Here is a 15,854-nt window from a genome sequence, read left to right as displayed (position 1 = left end):
TTATAGTTCGTCGGTGTTCATCGGAATTCGAGTTGCATCCGGGTCAGAGAGCGTTTAGGAAGGTGGACGGGTGTGCTGAGAATGTTGTCCTTCTCCATGCCATCCTCTGTGATGCCACTCGTAAACTCCATCCTCTGCGTCTTGCTGCGCTGGATGTCTCGAAAGCCTTTGACTCCATCACACACGGAGCGATATTATGCACTGTCTCAAGGATGGGGGCTCTGCCTCCCCATGGTCTACCTCTTTTCCTCATGCCTTGTTCCCTCGACTTATCCACTCTCGTTGCCATTCTCCCATCCTCACTACGTGTCCAGCCCATCTCAGCCGGCATTTCACCAATCTCCCGACAAGCTCATTTACACACCAATCTCCTCCCTCAGTTGATCCTTACCTCCTTCAATCCACCCTCTTTACCCCCACAATCCTCCTGACCCAGTTATTCTCACAAACCTGCAGCCTCTGTTGTTGTCTCTCTGTCAGTGCCACTGTCCCCAGACCCTGAAGGTAGGCCGGCATTACACACGACATCAGAACATTTTCTTTCACAATCTCCTTGAAATCTTCCTGTCTGCCATTACACCATCCACCCTCCTCCACACATTTGTACGCACCTGAATCCTCTTCCACACCTCTACCTCCTCCTTACCATCTCCGGTCACTGTTCTCCCCAGATACTCATGCCTGTGTCCTTGTATGATCTCCATCCCCTCCAAACTGATATTAATTTATATTCTGTGCTGCCCAATCCACATCACCTCTGTCTTCCCCATGCTTATTTTCAGCCCACGTTTCTCAAATACCTTCTTCTATTCCCCCAGGACTTCCTGCATCTCCCACCTACTCTCCACCACAACAGCCAGATCATCCATATACAACATCCTCCACAGAATACCCCTCATATTTACCTTTCTGCTTACCAGCTCCATCACCATAATAACCAGATGGTATTCATAGAATACTTACCCTGTGCAGTCAACTTGGTGCGAGCCATCTCTTCTGTTTTTGAAGGGTTTTTTTCTTTGATCCAATATGGCTGCCAGACCACGTGTGCGATGACATCATACATTTATATTCTCTAATATAATTGTTGTGTAAATCACGCTCAATAAATTTCAAACTGATCAGATTAATCATTGGCCCTGTCGAATTATGACATCGTAATTAAGGCACCAATGACACCATCGCTAACACTTATTCCCCATGCAGAGTTCTTTACAATGAGCCACGTTTCAATATTTTCCATGAGCGGTTTCGGAAATATAGAGGTTTTTTTTTTGGTTTTGTTTTTAGTTTTTTGTATACTGAATCGAGGCTCGTGAAAGAGCTAACATTTACTTCACAAACAAATCAACCAGACAAACAAAATATATAAAAAGAGGGAGCGGAAAACCGATGGGGAGAGAAGGGGAACCAACAAACACAACATTTGAGAGCAGGGAGATGTGTGGAAGGGAGAGGGCTTGGGGGGAGGAGGCGTGGGAAGGGGGGTGGGGAGGGGAGGGAGAAGTATAAAACACAATGACACCAAGGACTTCCAGGACAGAAGTTGGTATTTCAAAAAAGTGGAATTGAGGTGAAATTAGCGGGGGTAGAAAAGATCAAGGTTTTGGATGGGGGAAGATAAGAGATGGTGGTGAACAGCTGTTTTAAAGACCTGGAGGGTGGAGTGGGATTGAAGAGAGTGAGGGAGTTTGTTCCAGAGGCGGGAGAAAAGAGGAATGAAGGAGTGAAGGTGAGCAGAGAGTCTTGATTTTGGCAGTTTGACCATAAGAGGGTTGCAGGCAGATCTTGTGCGACCTGTAGGAATATTTGCGGGACAGAGCCCAGAGAGAGCTGGGGGGGCAAGGCCAGAGAGGAGTCGGTAGAAGACGGAAAGACCACCAACCTGCCTGCGGTGAATGAGTGAGAGGCCCTTGGAGTTAGCTTCAACGCGGGAGATTCCAATGATTCTGAATGCTTTGGTTTCAACAGCATGAAGACGAGCTAGGTGTGAGGCAGGAGCACCAGCCCAGAGGGGAGAGCAGTATTCCATTGAGCTGCGGATGAAAGCCTTGTATGTGGTGAGGAGCTCAGGTGTGCCAAGGAAGGACTTCGCACGACGGAGGATGCCCAGTCGGCGACTGGCTTTGGAGGCCAGATTTGAAATGTGGTTTTCCCAGGAAAGATCATGGCAGATAGTGAGACCCAAAAGCTTGAGTGACAGAACTTCTTGGAGAGGATTATTCAGAAAGTGGATGGGAGGGTTGTCCAGTCGGTCTTTTCGGAGAGACATCGTAAGAGTGTGAGATTTGTCAGGATTGAAAGACATGTTCCACTTGTTTGCCCAGTCTGTGATTTTGTCCAGGTCTGCAGAGAGTGAGGAGGCTGCAGACTGCCGATCTGAGGGATGAAGAATGGAGCGACAGAGAGTAGAGTCATCAGCAAAGAGATACAGAGGATTTTCAAGAGAGTCAGAGAGATCATTGATGAAGACCAGAAAAAGCACAGGGCCCAGAACACTGCCTTGTGGAACTCCAGCCTGAACAGGAAGAGGAGATGAGAGAAACCCATTCAGGGCCACACGTTGACTACGACTAGAGAGGAAGTCCGCCAGCCATGTGTGGAGATTTCCATGGATACCAAAAGAGGAGAGTTTGGTGAGCAGAGCGGGGTGCCAGACCGTATCGAAGGCACGTGATATGTCAAGGGAGACTGCTCTAATTTCCTGTTTGGCATTGAGGACCTCCATCCATTGTTGAGAAAGCAGAAGCAGCATGTCCAGAGTAGAGTGTCCAGGTCTGAAACCAAATTGATGATCAGAGATCAAGCCATTGGAGAAGAGGAAAGATTTCATATCTGAAGCAATGATGGATTCCATGACTTTGCTGATAATTGGGAGAAGGCTGATTGGTCTGTAGTTGCTGGGATCTGTTTTTGCACCTTTTTTGTGCAAAGCGGTGATGTTGGCAGATTTCCAAGCAGATGGAAGATGACCTTGAGCAAAAGAGAGGGTGAAGAGAACAGAGAGAGGGAGTGAAAGAGCGGAAGAACAGGATTTTAGGACCCGTGGGCTGATGCCGTCAGGTCCAGTTGTTTTATGTTTTTTCCAAGATGGCGCATGTACCACGTGACCTCTGACATAATTTTCATTCAAATACTGTACAGGAGTAGGTGCTCCTATGGTGAAATTTTCTTGTCCATTAGACCAACAGTTGCAGAGAATTTTTTTTTTATACTGATCGGATGAAGAGTTCTACTTGTCGAATTATGATGTCATAACGAAGGCACCGATGACATTATCATTAACATATTTTATTCCCATGGGGAGTACTTGACAACGAGCCATGTTTCAATTTTTTACATTGAGCAGTTTTGGAGAAATAGAGATGTAACGTTTTTCCAAGATGGTGCCCGTACCACATGACCTATGACGTCGTCATTATGAAGAAAAAAAAATCTACAGGAGGAGCTCCTATGGTGAAATTATGTGTCAATCGGACCAGCGGTTTCTGAGAAAATGCATTTTTAAAATGCAGACACGTACGCCACACGAAAGTAACCAATTACTTAACCCTGCTTTTTGCTTCGCGAGCGCAGGGTAAATATGAGTGGGCTGAGAGCAAGTCACTGCCTCAAACCGATGTTCACACTGAACTCGTCCGACATCCCAGGACCAACTAAATATTTTCTCTTTGTTCCCTTCCACCAAACTAAAATGGCACTCCCATCCATCTCAGTGTCGCCATCACCATCTCTCGCGACAGTGTCGTTGGCCTTCTCCAGTTCCATAAATCCCAATGCCATTTCACCTTGCACCTCAAACCCCTCCTCCCCCAACTGTCTCTGTACAAACATCCCATCCGTCATTCTTCTACCTTTTCTAAACCCATGCTGTTCTTCACTGATCTCCATCTCCACACTCTTCCTTACCCCACCTCCCACCATATATACGCTCCCCCCCCCCCCCCCTAGTCCAGAACCCTCTCCAGCACCTTCATGACATGACTGAGGAGTGTTATACCCTGGTACTTCCCCAGATCTTGAACATCCCCCTTCTACTTCCATATCAGACTAAGCATTGTCCCTATCGAATTATGGGGTCTTAAGGATATTAGGAGTTTTGAGAATCTACAGGAGGAACGGTTGAGGAACGAATGAGAGAGAGTGAGAGATAAATGAGAGATGAATGAGAGACGAATGAGAGACGAATGAGGGACGAATGAGGGACGAATGAGGAACGAATGAGGGACGAATGAGGAACGAATGAGAGAAAGTGGATCGAATGAGATAGGTATTGGCTGAATGGAGAAGGTGGGTCAGACTCGGCAACGGTTGCTCGAGTGAGATGTGTATGGAAGAAGTTTCGGGAACTGAGTGGCGTGCTGATGAGGAGGGGAGTGTCGTTGAAGCTGAAGTGAAAGGTGTATGCTGCATGTGTGAGAAGTGTTATGATTTATGGCAGCGAGACATGGGTCATGAATGTAGAGCAGCAACGAAGGCTGGAAAGGGTGGAAATGTGAATGGTTCGGTGGATATGCGGAGTATCGTTGAGAGAGAGGAAGACAAATGATGAAATGCGAACGATGATGGGAATAGAGCCTGTGATTGATGCTGTGAAGAGGTACAGGTTGAGATGGTTTGGTCATGTGTTGAGGAAGGATGAAAGTGACTGGTTGAGAAGAGTGATGGAAATGAATGTAGAAGGAAGTAGAGGACGGGGAAGACCGAGAAAGACTTGGCTAAAGATGGTGGAAGAAGAAATGCGGGCAAAGGGGTTAACAAGGGGAAATGCAGAAAATAGGGCAAAATGGAGAAGATTGTCATGGGGACCGCAAGGCTATCCCCCGCTCTAGCAGGGAAAATGGCCTTAAAATGCATGTTGTTGTTGTTGTTGTTTGTTGATATTAGGAGTTTTAAGGGATCTTAGGGGCCTAAAAGGTCTTAATGGGGGTCTAAGGGTCTTCGCGGTCATATGGGTTTTAAAGTGTCTTTCGAGTATAAAGGGTATTTGAGGTCTTCTTAATCCGAGAGATGGCACACACAATAACGAATCACCCTGCCTGAGAAACACCAGTCATACACACACATCACTCTACTTGGGAAGCACCAGTATACCAGCATGACAGTTTATAGCTGGCTCAGGATTCGAACAGCTCAGAAGCGAGTGTGCACATCTCTGGGCTATCCTACCATCCCATGGAGTGAGGAATGAATTAGTTTTTCATTGTTGAAAACATTGATTTGTGTACGGAGATAAATCCTGCTGTCAGCATTGTATGATATTCATTGCAATTTATTTGATTGCTCTCTCTGCGATGTTGGTGCAACAGGACCATTCTTTACTTGTCCATTGTGTATGTGATCGGACATGTGGTCAATACCATTGGAGCCGTGCCTGTCATCGGAGATGCTAACACGCATACGTGAGTATCCATTGATGCAATATTTATAAATCCAAATTTGTTGGACCAAGTAAAACTTCAGAAGAAAGTGTCATAGTTTATCAGAGTGACTCCCTCTGTTGTTTGAGAACCACTGGTATAATAGTGGCAAACATCCGACAGGATAGTGCAGAAGTAGCACACTTCCTTGAAATACACTAATGTAGGTTTGATTCCTGATCCGACTATAAAATAGATGGTATTCATAGAATACTTACCCCGTGCAGTCAACTTAGGACGAGTCAAATCTTCTGTTTTTTAAGGGTTTTTAAATTTGATCTAATATGGCTGCCAGACCACATGACCAATGACATCATATATTTACATTCTCTAATATAATTGTTGCGTAGATCATAATCAAAAAATTTCAAAATTATCAGACAAAGCCTTGTACATGTCGAATTATGACGTCATAATTAAGGCACCAATGAAGTCATCATTAATAACAACACTTAACCCCCATGGGGAGTTCTTTACAATGAGCTATGTTTCAATTTTATCCATGGAGTGGTTTCTGAGATATAGAGGTGCAACGTTTTTGGGTTTTTCCAAGATGGCGCTTGTAACACATGACCTATGACATCATAATTATCATTAAAAAAAATTGGACGGTTGCAGGCGCTCCTGTGGTGAAAATTTTGTGTCCATCGGACCAACAACAGACACCAATGACATCATCATTAACATAGCTTATTCCCCATGGGGAGTACTTGACAATTAATCATGTTTAAATTTTTTCCAATGACAAAGTTTCGTAAATATAGAGGTGCAATGTTTTTCCAATATGGCGTCCATACCACGTGACCTATGACGTCATAATTATATTTAAAAATTACACTAAACTTCAATTAAACGCGATTTATTTCAAATTCATTCGATTGCTTAACCCTGCTTTTTGCTTTGCGAGCACAGTGTAATTATTGTATTGGTGATTCACCGGCAGGATTTTGCATCACTGTGTGCACTGTACCTCTGATGGATGTTTAGCCGGTTGTCCCATCTGCTTGCATCAGTTGGCGGTGGCTAACAATCCCACTGTGTCTTTCCCAAGCATAGACGATTTATCCAAATTTCTTCTCTGGCCAAGTTCTAAATTCCTGCTCAGAGTACCACTCGGAAGGCCTATCGATTGATGTGTCAGACACTACTGTATAAGGAGGTGCAAATTGCCACATGCTCGAAACCAGATAGATATTCAATGCTGTTTACAGGTATTTGATGGCAGTGGGCATTCTCAGGCTTCTTTTGGATGACCAGGTCTTTCTAAATGATTGGTTCACTTTAACTGTATATCCAAGGAAATCATTTTTCTAAAGTGATTTTGTAATATCCATTGCATTTGTTCTTTGGTAAGCATTCACAGACAAGGTGATGTCACTATAAGTATCCAAATATAACAAATTTTATATGACAAAACACGAACATCCCATCCGTCATTCAAAACACGAACACAAATATAACAAAACAAATAAATTTTGGTAAACACCATAAAATAACATGCAGTAAAGGTTATTAAAATGCAATGACATTCAGAATAGAAGTTCGTTCTTCGTTTATTGTTTAAAACTATTTATTATGGATCCGTTTTTGTACACCGCTCCTTTCCTATTCCATCTCCAGGTTCCAATTATTTTTCGATGATTATTTATTGATTTTAATTAAGCAATTAATCAACCAATTAATCGTCCTTCCCAATACCTTAATACCTTCCCAATACCTTCCTTAATCGTCCACCTCTCCTTCCCAATACCGTTCTATGTGCTGCATGGCGGTATCGCTGGGCGCCGAGGGCACCTTGGCGATGCTGTGCTGGGGGATGTTATTTATTTATTTGGCATGAGGCAGTGTACTTTGAATGTATCTGACCTTGTTTTGCTTTCCTTTCATGACCACAGAAAACATGAATGTTATAGCTGCCATAATAAAGGCCTTCTTCCTGTTCTTTCAATATGAAAAGGCTACCCATATTTAAACTCATCTCATTATATATACAGTCGTCGCCAAAAATATTGCCACCCTCGCACTTTTTTCAAATAACTCACAATTTTCTCTAAAAAATACGTTGAAATTGACAAAAGTATTTGGTCTCCACAATTCTTTATTTCACTGTTAATATTACAGAACCCTTGTTTTTGATGCAGAACTTAATATATCCTTTTAAATCAGGAAATATAAAGAAATGGCAATGACAAAATTATTGACACCCTTGACTTAATATTTGGTAGCACAGCCTTTGGACAAAATAACTGCAGTCAGGCGCTTCCTATAGCCATGAATGAGCTTCCTACCCCTCTCTACTGGCTGTTTGACTCATTCTTCTTGTGCAAACTGCTCCAGTTCTCCCAGATTTGAAGGGTGCCTTCTCCCAACTGCTGTTTTCAGATCTCCCCACAGGTATTCAATGGGATTTAGATCTGAACTCATTGCTGGCCACTTCAGAACAGTCCAGCGTTTTGTCTTGAACCATTCCTGGGTGCTTTTTGTAGTGTGTTTGGGGTCGTTGTCCCGTGCAAGACCCATTAACTTCGTCGGAGACTCGGCTCTCTGACACTGGGATGAACATTGCGCTCCAAAATGCCTCGGTAGTCTCTTGATGTCATGATGCCATGCGCACATTCAAGGCAGTCAGAGGCAGCACAGCAACCCCAAAACATCACTGAACCTCCTCCATGTTTGCCTGCAGGGAAGGTGTTCTTTTCTTTGAAGGCTTCATTTTGTTTTCTGTAAACATAGATGTTTCCCCTGTATTATCTTTCCATCCCTTCCCTTCCTCGAGACGAGAGACAGAGCGTATGCGGTGTGTGTGATGGTAAGTGAGTTTGTTGCTTTCCATTGTCTCCGCATGTTCTTATCGCTTCGTGTAAAGTGATGAGATCTGTTTTGAATTAATTACATTTCCCTTTGCCGTCGCAATTCCCGGTGTGTACACTGGTTTAGAATAGGTACACCGTATCCCTGCGTGTCGAAGGAGGCGACTAAGAGGGTTGGCGTCAGGAAGGGCATCCAGCCATAAAAACATTGCCTCAAAAAGAGAACAATGACAATTACAACTACATATGGGCAGGGTACAGCCCGAAGTGGAGATCGGTTTCTGAGGTTTGGGACATGGAATGTAGGGACAATGACAGGGAGATCAGGAGAAGTGGCGGAAGTATTGGTCTGAAGAAGAGTGGACATATGTTGTGTGCAAGAGACGAGATGGAAGGGAAGTGGTGTGAGAATGGTGAAGGGTAGGCAGGGACAGAAATACACGTTTGTGTGGCAAGGGTGCCCGGAGGGCGTGAATGGTGTTGGTGTCCTGTTTTCTGAGGAGTTTATAGACAGTGTGGGGAGTGTGACTAGAGTGAGTGATAGGTTGATGATGGTGAAAATGATGATTGGAAAGCTCTTGGTGAACGTCATCTCGGGATATGCTCCGCAGGTTGGTCGGAGCGATGAAGAGAAGGACAAGTTCTGGTGTGCGATAGAGAATCTGATGGAAAACGTGAAAGATGAGGAAGTTGTTGTGGTAGGAGGAGACCTAAATGGACATGTGGGAAGGAGTATGGACGGTTTTGAGGGAGTTCATGGGGGTTACGGATATGGTATGAGAAATGGAGAAGGTGAAAGGATTTTGGAGTTTGCTGATGGAGCTGATTTGTTGATTTGTAATACTCAGTTCCAGAAAGAGGATAATAAGCTTGTTACATACACGTCAGGTGCGTCGACGACAACCGTTGACTACCTGATGGTGCGTAGGTGAGATAGGGGGCACCTCCGGGACACAAAGGTGATCCCGGGGGAGGAGGCTGTTTCACAGCACCACTTGGTTGTCTGCGACATAAGGGTGAAAGGTGCGAGGAGAGCTCGGCGGGTTAAGTACCAACCGAGAATGAAGGTGTGGAGGTTGAAAGAGGTGACAGTAAGGGAGGCATTAAAAGAGAGGCTGAGTAGGGTAGAGGATGATGTGGTTGAGCTTGAAAGTGGTTGGATGTCAATGAAAGATAGTCTGTTGGGAGCCATTGTTGAGGTATGTGGATGGACAAAAGGACCACCGAGGCACTTGCAAACATGGTGGTGGGATGATGAAGTTGGAAAGAGGATTGACGAGAAGAGGAAGAAGTTCAAGGAGTGGCAGAAGGCGAAGGTTACGGGAGCAGAAAAAGCAGAGCATGAAACTTATAAGGCAGCCAAGAAGGCTGCAAAGAAAGAGGTAGCAAAGGCGCAGGAGGCAAGTAGGAAAATGTTCGTAGAACGCTTGGATTCGGAAGAGGGTCAGAGAGCGAGCGGTATTCAGGATTGCAAAGCAGATAGCGAAAGAGAGGTGTGATGTGATGGGGGTGAGTTGCTTGAAGGATGAAGTGGGACAAATCGTTGTGGACCCAGATGGAATTAAAGGAAGATGGAAAAGATGCTGTTGAATACAGAGAATGAATGGGATGGCAACATAGAGAGTAACCCAGTTTTAGGACCGGCAGAGAAGATAACTGAGAAGGAAGTTGAGGAAGCGATAAAAGCAATGAAAAGTAGAAAAGCGGGAGGGCCGACGGGAGGTGTGGGAGATATGTTGAAGGCAGCAGGAAGTTGGGGTGTGAAGAGAATGACAGAGATCTGTAATCTGATGGTGAAAGAAGGCCGCATTCCAGTGGTTTGGGAACTGAGTACCCTCGTCCCTCTATACAAGGGGAAAGGTGACCCTGCTGGAGTGTGGCTAGTATCGAGCGATAAAGTTATTGGACCATGGAATGAAGGTATTGGAAAGGGTGTTGGAGAGGAGGATAAGGAAGAAGGTGAAGATCGACGAAATGCAGTTTGGATTTATGCCAGGAAGAGGAACGACAGACGCGCTCTTTATTGTGCGGCAGTTGCAGGAGAAGTACATGGAGAAGAGGAAGAAGTTGTTTCTTGGGTTTGTTGATCTGGAGAAAGCATTCGATAGGGTTCCACACGAAGTATTGACATGGGCATTGAGGAAGTTAGGAGTGGAGGAATGGTTGATCAGAGTAGTGATGGCAATGTACAAAAGAGCGCGCACAGCTGCAAGGACGAAGGATGGGAACAGTGGTGAGTTTGAGGTGAAGGTGGGAGTGCATCAGGGGTCGGTACTAAGTCCACTACTATTTGTAGCTGTGATGGAGGTGCTGGCTCAGAACGTAAAGGAGGGTTTACCGTGGGAGTTGTTGTATGCAGATGATCTGGTGTTGATTGCGGAAAGTATGGATGGACTGAAGGAAAAGATGAACAAGTGGAAGGAATGTATGGAGACAAAAGGTCTGAAGGTGAATATCAGAAAAACGAAGGTGATGGCAAGTGGTAAAGCATGTGGTGAGGTGGAAAGAACTGGGAAGTGGCCATGTGCTGTGTGCAGGAAGGGTGTCGGAGTGAACTCCATTCAATGTACAATGTGCGCTGAGTGGGTTCATCAAAAATGTAGTGGTCTTAGAGGGTCACTAACCAGTGTGGCAGCTACATTCAAATGTAAGGTGTGCACAGAGGGAGCTGCAGATGGAGGAAATGTTGAGTTGGATCTTGGAGACGGCGTCGAGCTGGAAGGTGTGAAAACATTTTGCTACCTCGGAGACATGCTGAATGGAGATGGTGGATCAGACTCTGCAACGGTTGCTCGAGTGAGATGTGCATGGAAGAAGTTTCGGGAACTGAGTGGCGTGCTGATGAGGAGGGGAGTGTCGTTGAAGCTGAAGGGAAAGGTGTATGCCGCATGTGTGAGAAGTGTTATGATTGCACATCGGATTTTTATGTGAAAAAATAAAAAATATTTTTTCACTTAAAACGGCTTTTTTGCGCACAAAAAAATTATTTTGCTATTTTCGGAGAAAAAAGAATTTCGCCCTTTTTCGGGAAAAATAAAATAAAATGCCCTTTTTGGTCGAAAATGTCTGGCAACGCTAAAAAAAATTAGGGAATTTTTCGAAATTTTAAACTGCGATCGAAATTTGTAACTGCGATCGAAATTTTAAACTGCGATCGATCTCAAAAACAAAACGTTGCGTCCACTTGCGTGCGTTGTGTCCCCAGCATGTACAGCAGTGAGGCGGTGTACTACAGTGAGAGAGTGTACACAAAGTGTGAACAAGTCTCCTATCAAGATGAGTGCTGCTCTTCGTGACAAGTGGCTGAAGGAATTCAACGCTGGCGGCGATGGGGCCACCTTCAAGTACGTGTCGAGTGACACGGCTTTCTGTCGAGCTTGTGAAAAGACTTTCCGGGCGAAGCAGAAGTCTGAGCTGGCCCAACATGTCCGAGGAGACCGCCACAAGAGCAACTTGGCCTTGAAGAAGAAGAGGACGGTCACGCAAGCCACCATGGAGGACTTTGGTGGCGGAAAGAGGCACAAGTGCGACGTCGTGGCTCAGGAGCTGTGCCAGGCCATGCTGGCCGCTGGCATCCCATGGTCGAAATTGGAAAACCCTGCCCTCCGGTCGTTCCTGGAGAAGCACATCACTCTCCAGATCCCCGATGAAAGCTGGATTCGAAAGCACTACCTCGACAAGTGCTACGACGAGGCCTTGGCGGGGATCCGTGCCGACCTCGGACAGCAGCCCATCTGGCTGTCCGTCGACGAGACGACCGATTCGGCAGGTCGATATGTGGCCAACATCATCGCGGGACGCTTGTCCAAGGAGGGGTACTTTCGTCCCCACCTCGTCCAGTGCATGTTTCTGGAGAAGACCAACTCCGGGGAGATCGTGCGTGCAGTCAATGACACGCTGCGCTATCTTTGGCCTGATTTCAAGCCGGAGTGCCTCAAGGTCCTCGTCAGCGACGCCGCGGCCTATATGATCAAGGCCGGCCATGCCCTGAAGGAACTCTTCCCGGACTTGCTGCATGTGACTTGCGTTGCCCACGCGCTCCACTGTGTCTGCGAGACAGTCCGAGAAATGTTCAAGGACGTCAACGACCTGATTGCCACGACGAAGAAGGTGTTCGTCAAAGCCCCGTCGCGTGTTGTCTTTTGGAAGGAGCAGCAGCCCAATCTTTCCCTCCCCCCGGAGCCCATTCTGACTCGGTGGGGGACGTGGATCGACGCCGCGGTGTTTTACGCCGAGCACTTCGAGGCCGTCAAGGACATTGTGGACCAGCTGAACGATGACGACGCGATGGCAATCCGGAGTGCCAAGGACCTGTTCGGAAAGGCGGACATCAAGCTCAGTTTGGTCTTCTTAAATGCCCATGTGTCGTTCATCCCGAAGATCCTTAAGCAGCTGGAGGAGGCTGGCATGGAGCTGGCCAAGGCCTTCCAGCTCCTTGATCAGGCCAAGGAGGAGCTCGAAAAGATCCGAGGCTGCCGTAAGGAGATCCTGCTCACCAAGTTCAAGGCGGTGCTGCAGCGCAATCCCGACATTGGTGTGTTGAAGACAGTGGCTTTGAACCTGGATGGAGATCAGCACGGATCTGAGGTTGGTGTGCCGGCTGGAGTCAAGCTTGCTGACATCCCCCTCTTGAGGTACTGCCCCATCGTCAGCGTCGACGTGGAAAGGTCCTTCTCCGTCTACAGAAACGTCCTCACCGACCGCCGACACCGCCTCACCAAGGAGAACATTACCAAGATAATGATTTCAAACACCTACTTTAACCGTTCCTAAAAGGGTCTTGTCAATTTCTTCTAGTCCTCTACTTATCAAACAATGCGGTTGCAATAAAGGCACCTGAACGTCATTTTTTACCTGTTTACTAGCCCAGAGTGCTTAATGTTGTGCAGGAAAAAGCTTACCATTTTTTGTTCTTTTTTTGACTGATTTCTGAAAAACTTGGTAATAATAAAAAATGAATAAAACGGGGGAAAAAATTATTTCGGGATTTTTTCACATAAAAAAAAAAAAAATTCCGCTTTTCAAAACATAAAAGGCCTATTTTCTTAACATAAAAATCCGTAGTCTAGTTATGATTTATGGGAGCGAGACATGGGTAATGAACGTAGAGCAGCAACGAAGGCTGGAAAGGGTGGAAATGCGAATGGTTCGGTGGATGTGCGGAGTATAGTTTCGAGAGAGGAAGATAAATGATGAATTGCGAAAGATGATGGGAATAGAGCCTGTGATTGATGCTGTGAAGAGGAACAGGTTGAGATGGTTTGGTCATGTGTTGAGGAAGGATGAAAGTGACTGGTTGAGAAGAGTGATGGAAATGAATGTAGAAGGAAGCAGAGGACGGGGAAGACCGAGAAAGACTTGGCTAAAGATGGTGGAAGAAGAAATGCGGGCAAGGGGGTTAACAAGGAGAGATGCAGAAAATAGGGCAAAATGGAGAAGATTGTCATGCGGACCGCAAGGCTAACCACCGCTCTAGCAGGGAAAATGGCCTTAAAATGCATGTTGTTGTTGTTGTTGTTGTTTTGCCATCGCAATACTTAGCACGGCCCAGGCCTGGCATGACAAGCGTCGGTTCTCGCATTGCCGTGTTCGGCCCGTTAAGCAGGAAGCTTAACATGGCCTCATATGTGTCGCTCCAGCTCATGTGGCGGTCGAAGCGATTATTATCACCGTCTGTGAAATTACCGGGGCTGTTAATGTCCTCGCAGCTTCGAGGATGAACAGGAAAGTTGTTGTTTTCGTTTTACAAAGATAATAAACAGAGATGTTTCTGATGTGCTTTACCAAAAATATCTAATTTGGTCTCATCTGTCCACGGGACATTCTCCCAGAAGGATTTTTGCTTGTTCAGATGTGTTTTGGCAAACTCCAATCGGGCTTTCTAATGCCTCTCTCTTAGCAGTGGGGTCCTCCTGGGTCTCCTACCATGGAATTCCCTTTCATTGAGTTGGCGAAGGATGGTGCAAGTTGAAACTGTCATACCTTGTGTCTGAGGTCAGCTTGAATCTGCTTGGCAGTTGATCGAGGTGCTTTTTCCACCATTTGAACAATCCTACGCTGCGATGTTCGATCAAGTTTTCTCTTATGGCCACATCCAGGGAGGTTGGCTACAGTGCCATGGGCCTTAAACTTCCTGATAACATCGCGTACGGTGGAGACAGGAACATCCAGGTCTTTGGAGATGGACTTGTAGCCTTGAGATTGTCCATGCTTGGCTACAATCTTGTGTCTGACCTCCTCAGACAATTCTCTGGTTTTCGTTCTTTTCTCCACGCTCATTGCGGTTCACACAGTGTCACAAAACAGCAGAATGACTCCTTTTCTCCATTAAAACTGGTTGAATGAGTGATTTTTATATTTCACGCACCTGCAACTCACCACAGGTGAGTTCAATTCCGAAGTAAAGGGGAATCGCCTGCTTGAAATCTAATTATTTCAAACAACTTCTAAAAGGTGCCAATAATATTGTCCCAATAATATGGGACACCATTTCCCAGAGTCTGGCCACATAAACAAAATTCAGAATGTCAATATGTCGGCCTTATGGAGGGATAAAGTGAGGGCGTGAAGCTTCATGTATTTGAAAAATAGGTATGTCTCCAGGTAATTACCAATTACTTATTATCACTAGATCAGCAGAGAGGAATGGTGCCTCAACCTGCCTGACATAGGAGTGAGGGACAGTGATACATAAGGTATCTAGAACTTGAAATAATGGATTTTACAGTACTGCCTTTGAGAGTGAGAAGTCATGAATGAGAAGTGAATGAAAAGTGAATGAGAAGCCATTAATGTATACTCAGAACACAATCGGTTCCAGAATGCTACCTTTAGGGATAACAGCCAATTTAGTCGTGGAGCATGAGCGGCGACATTGCTGTCCTGTTGGTAAATCTGAAAGCCAGTCCAGGAAAAGACCATATGGGTATTGTAGGGTACTTGTGGTGTACTTTTTCGAATGAGATATTCCTTACCTTTTCTTTGAAATTGAGGGCATCCATTCATTGTTGACAAAGAATTGGCAGTACGTCCAGGGTGGTGTGACATCCAGGGTGGGGTGTGACGTCCACGGTGGTGTGTGACTTCCAGGGTGGTGTGACCAAGGTAAAAGCCAAACCGATTATTCGAGATCAGAGAGTTAGGGAGATGAGTTGGTTTTGATGATTGATTCCATAACTCTTCACAAATGATGAGGATAAAGTTGGCCGGCATGTAGTTAATATTTTATTTGATCAGATATTCTATTTGAATCTTCTTCATTTGTGTGTAATTTATCATTTATAAGCTTCAACCAGAAACTGATTGGATGACAAACAAAGTGGTTAATGCTATAAATACAGTTGACATGTAAAATATATAATTTCGCTGAAAAATGCACACTGATGTTCCCCAACAGACAAACAGGTTTTCCATCCTATCGACACTACAAAGCTGCTTACCCTCCACATTACTCAGTTTGTAGTGGAAATTATTAACTTATTAACTCTTCAAGTATAAATTTATTAACACTCAACCTCTGTTCTCTGACAAGTGGAACTATCTTCTTGAGTCTTGTCTCATGCTCTTCCCTTTTCTGCTATTCTGTAAGCATTGATACAAAAAAGTGATTACCTACATTAACCTG

General features: G+C 45.3%; 1 protein-coding gene across 12 annotated transcripts in view; it reads left to right on the top strand.

Annotated features, from left to right (window-relative positions):
- The window catches only part of LOC137417105 (solute carrier family 15 member 2), a 450,049-nt gene that overhangs the window by 130,726 nt on the left and 303,469 nt on the right, over window positions 1-15,854 (top strand). For all 12 annotated transcript variants that reach the window (XM_078785954.1, XM_078785950.1, XM_078785959.1 and 9 more), the window contains one exon: window positions 5,310-5,402. In XM_078785954.1, coding sequence (XP_078642080.1) covers window positions 5,310-5,402 — 93 coding nt within the window. The remainder of the gene's footprint in view (window positions 1-5,309; window positions 5,403-15,854) is intronic.

This window comes from Myxine glutinosa, chromosome 10 (genome assembly GCF_964187855.1).
Source record: "Myxine glutinosa chromosome 10, kmMyxGlut1.1, whole genome shotgun sequence".
NCBI lineage: Eukaryota > Metazoa > Chordata > Myxini > Myxiniformes > Myxinidae > Myxine > Myxine glutinosa.
This window is presented reverse-complemented; position numbering and strand designations above follow the sequence as displayed.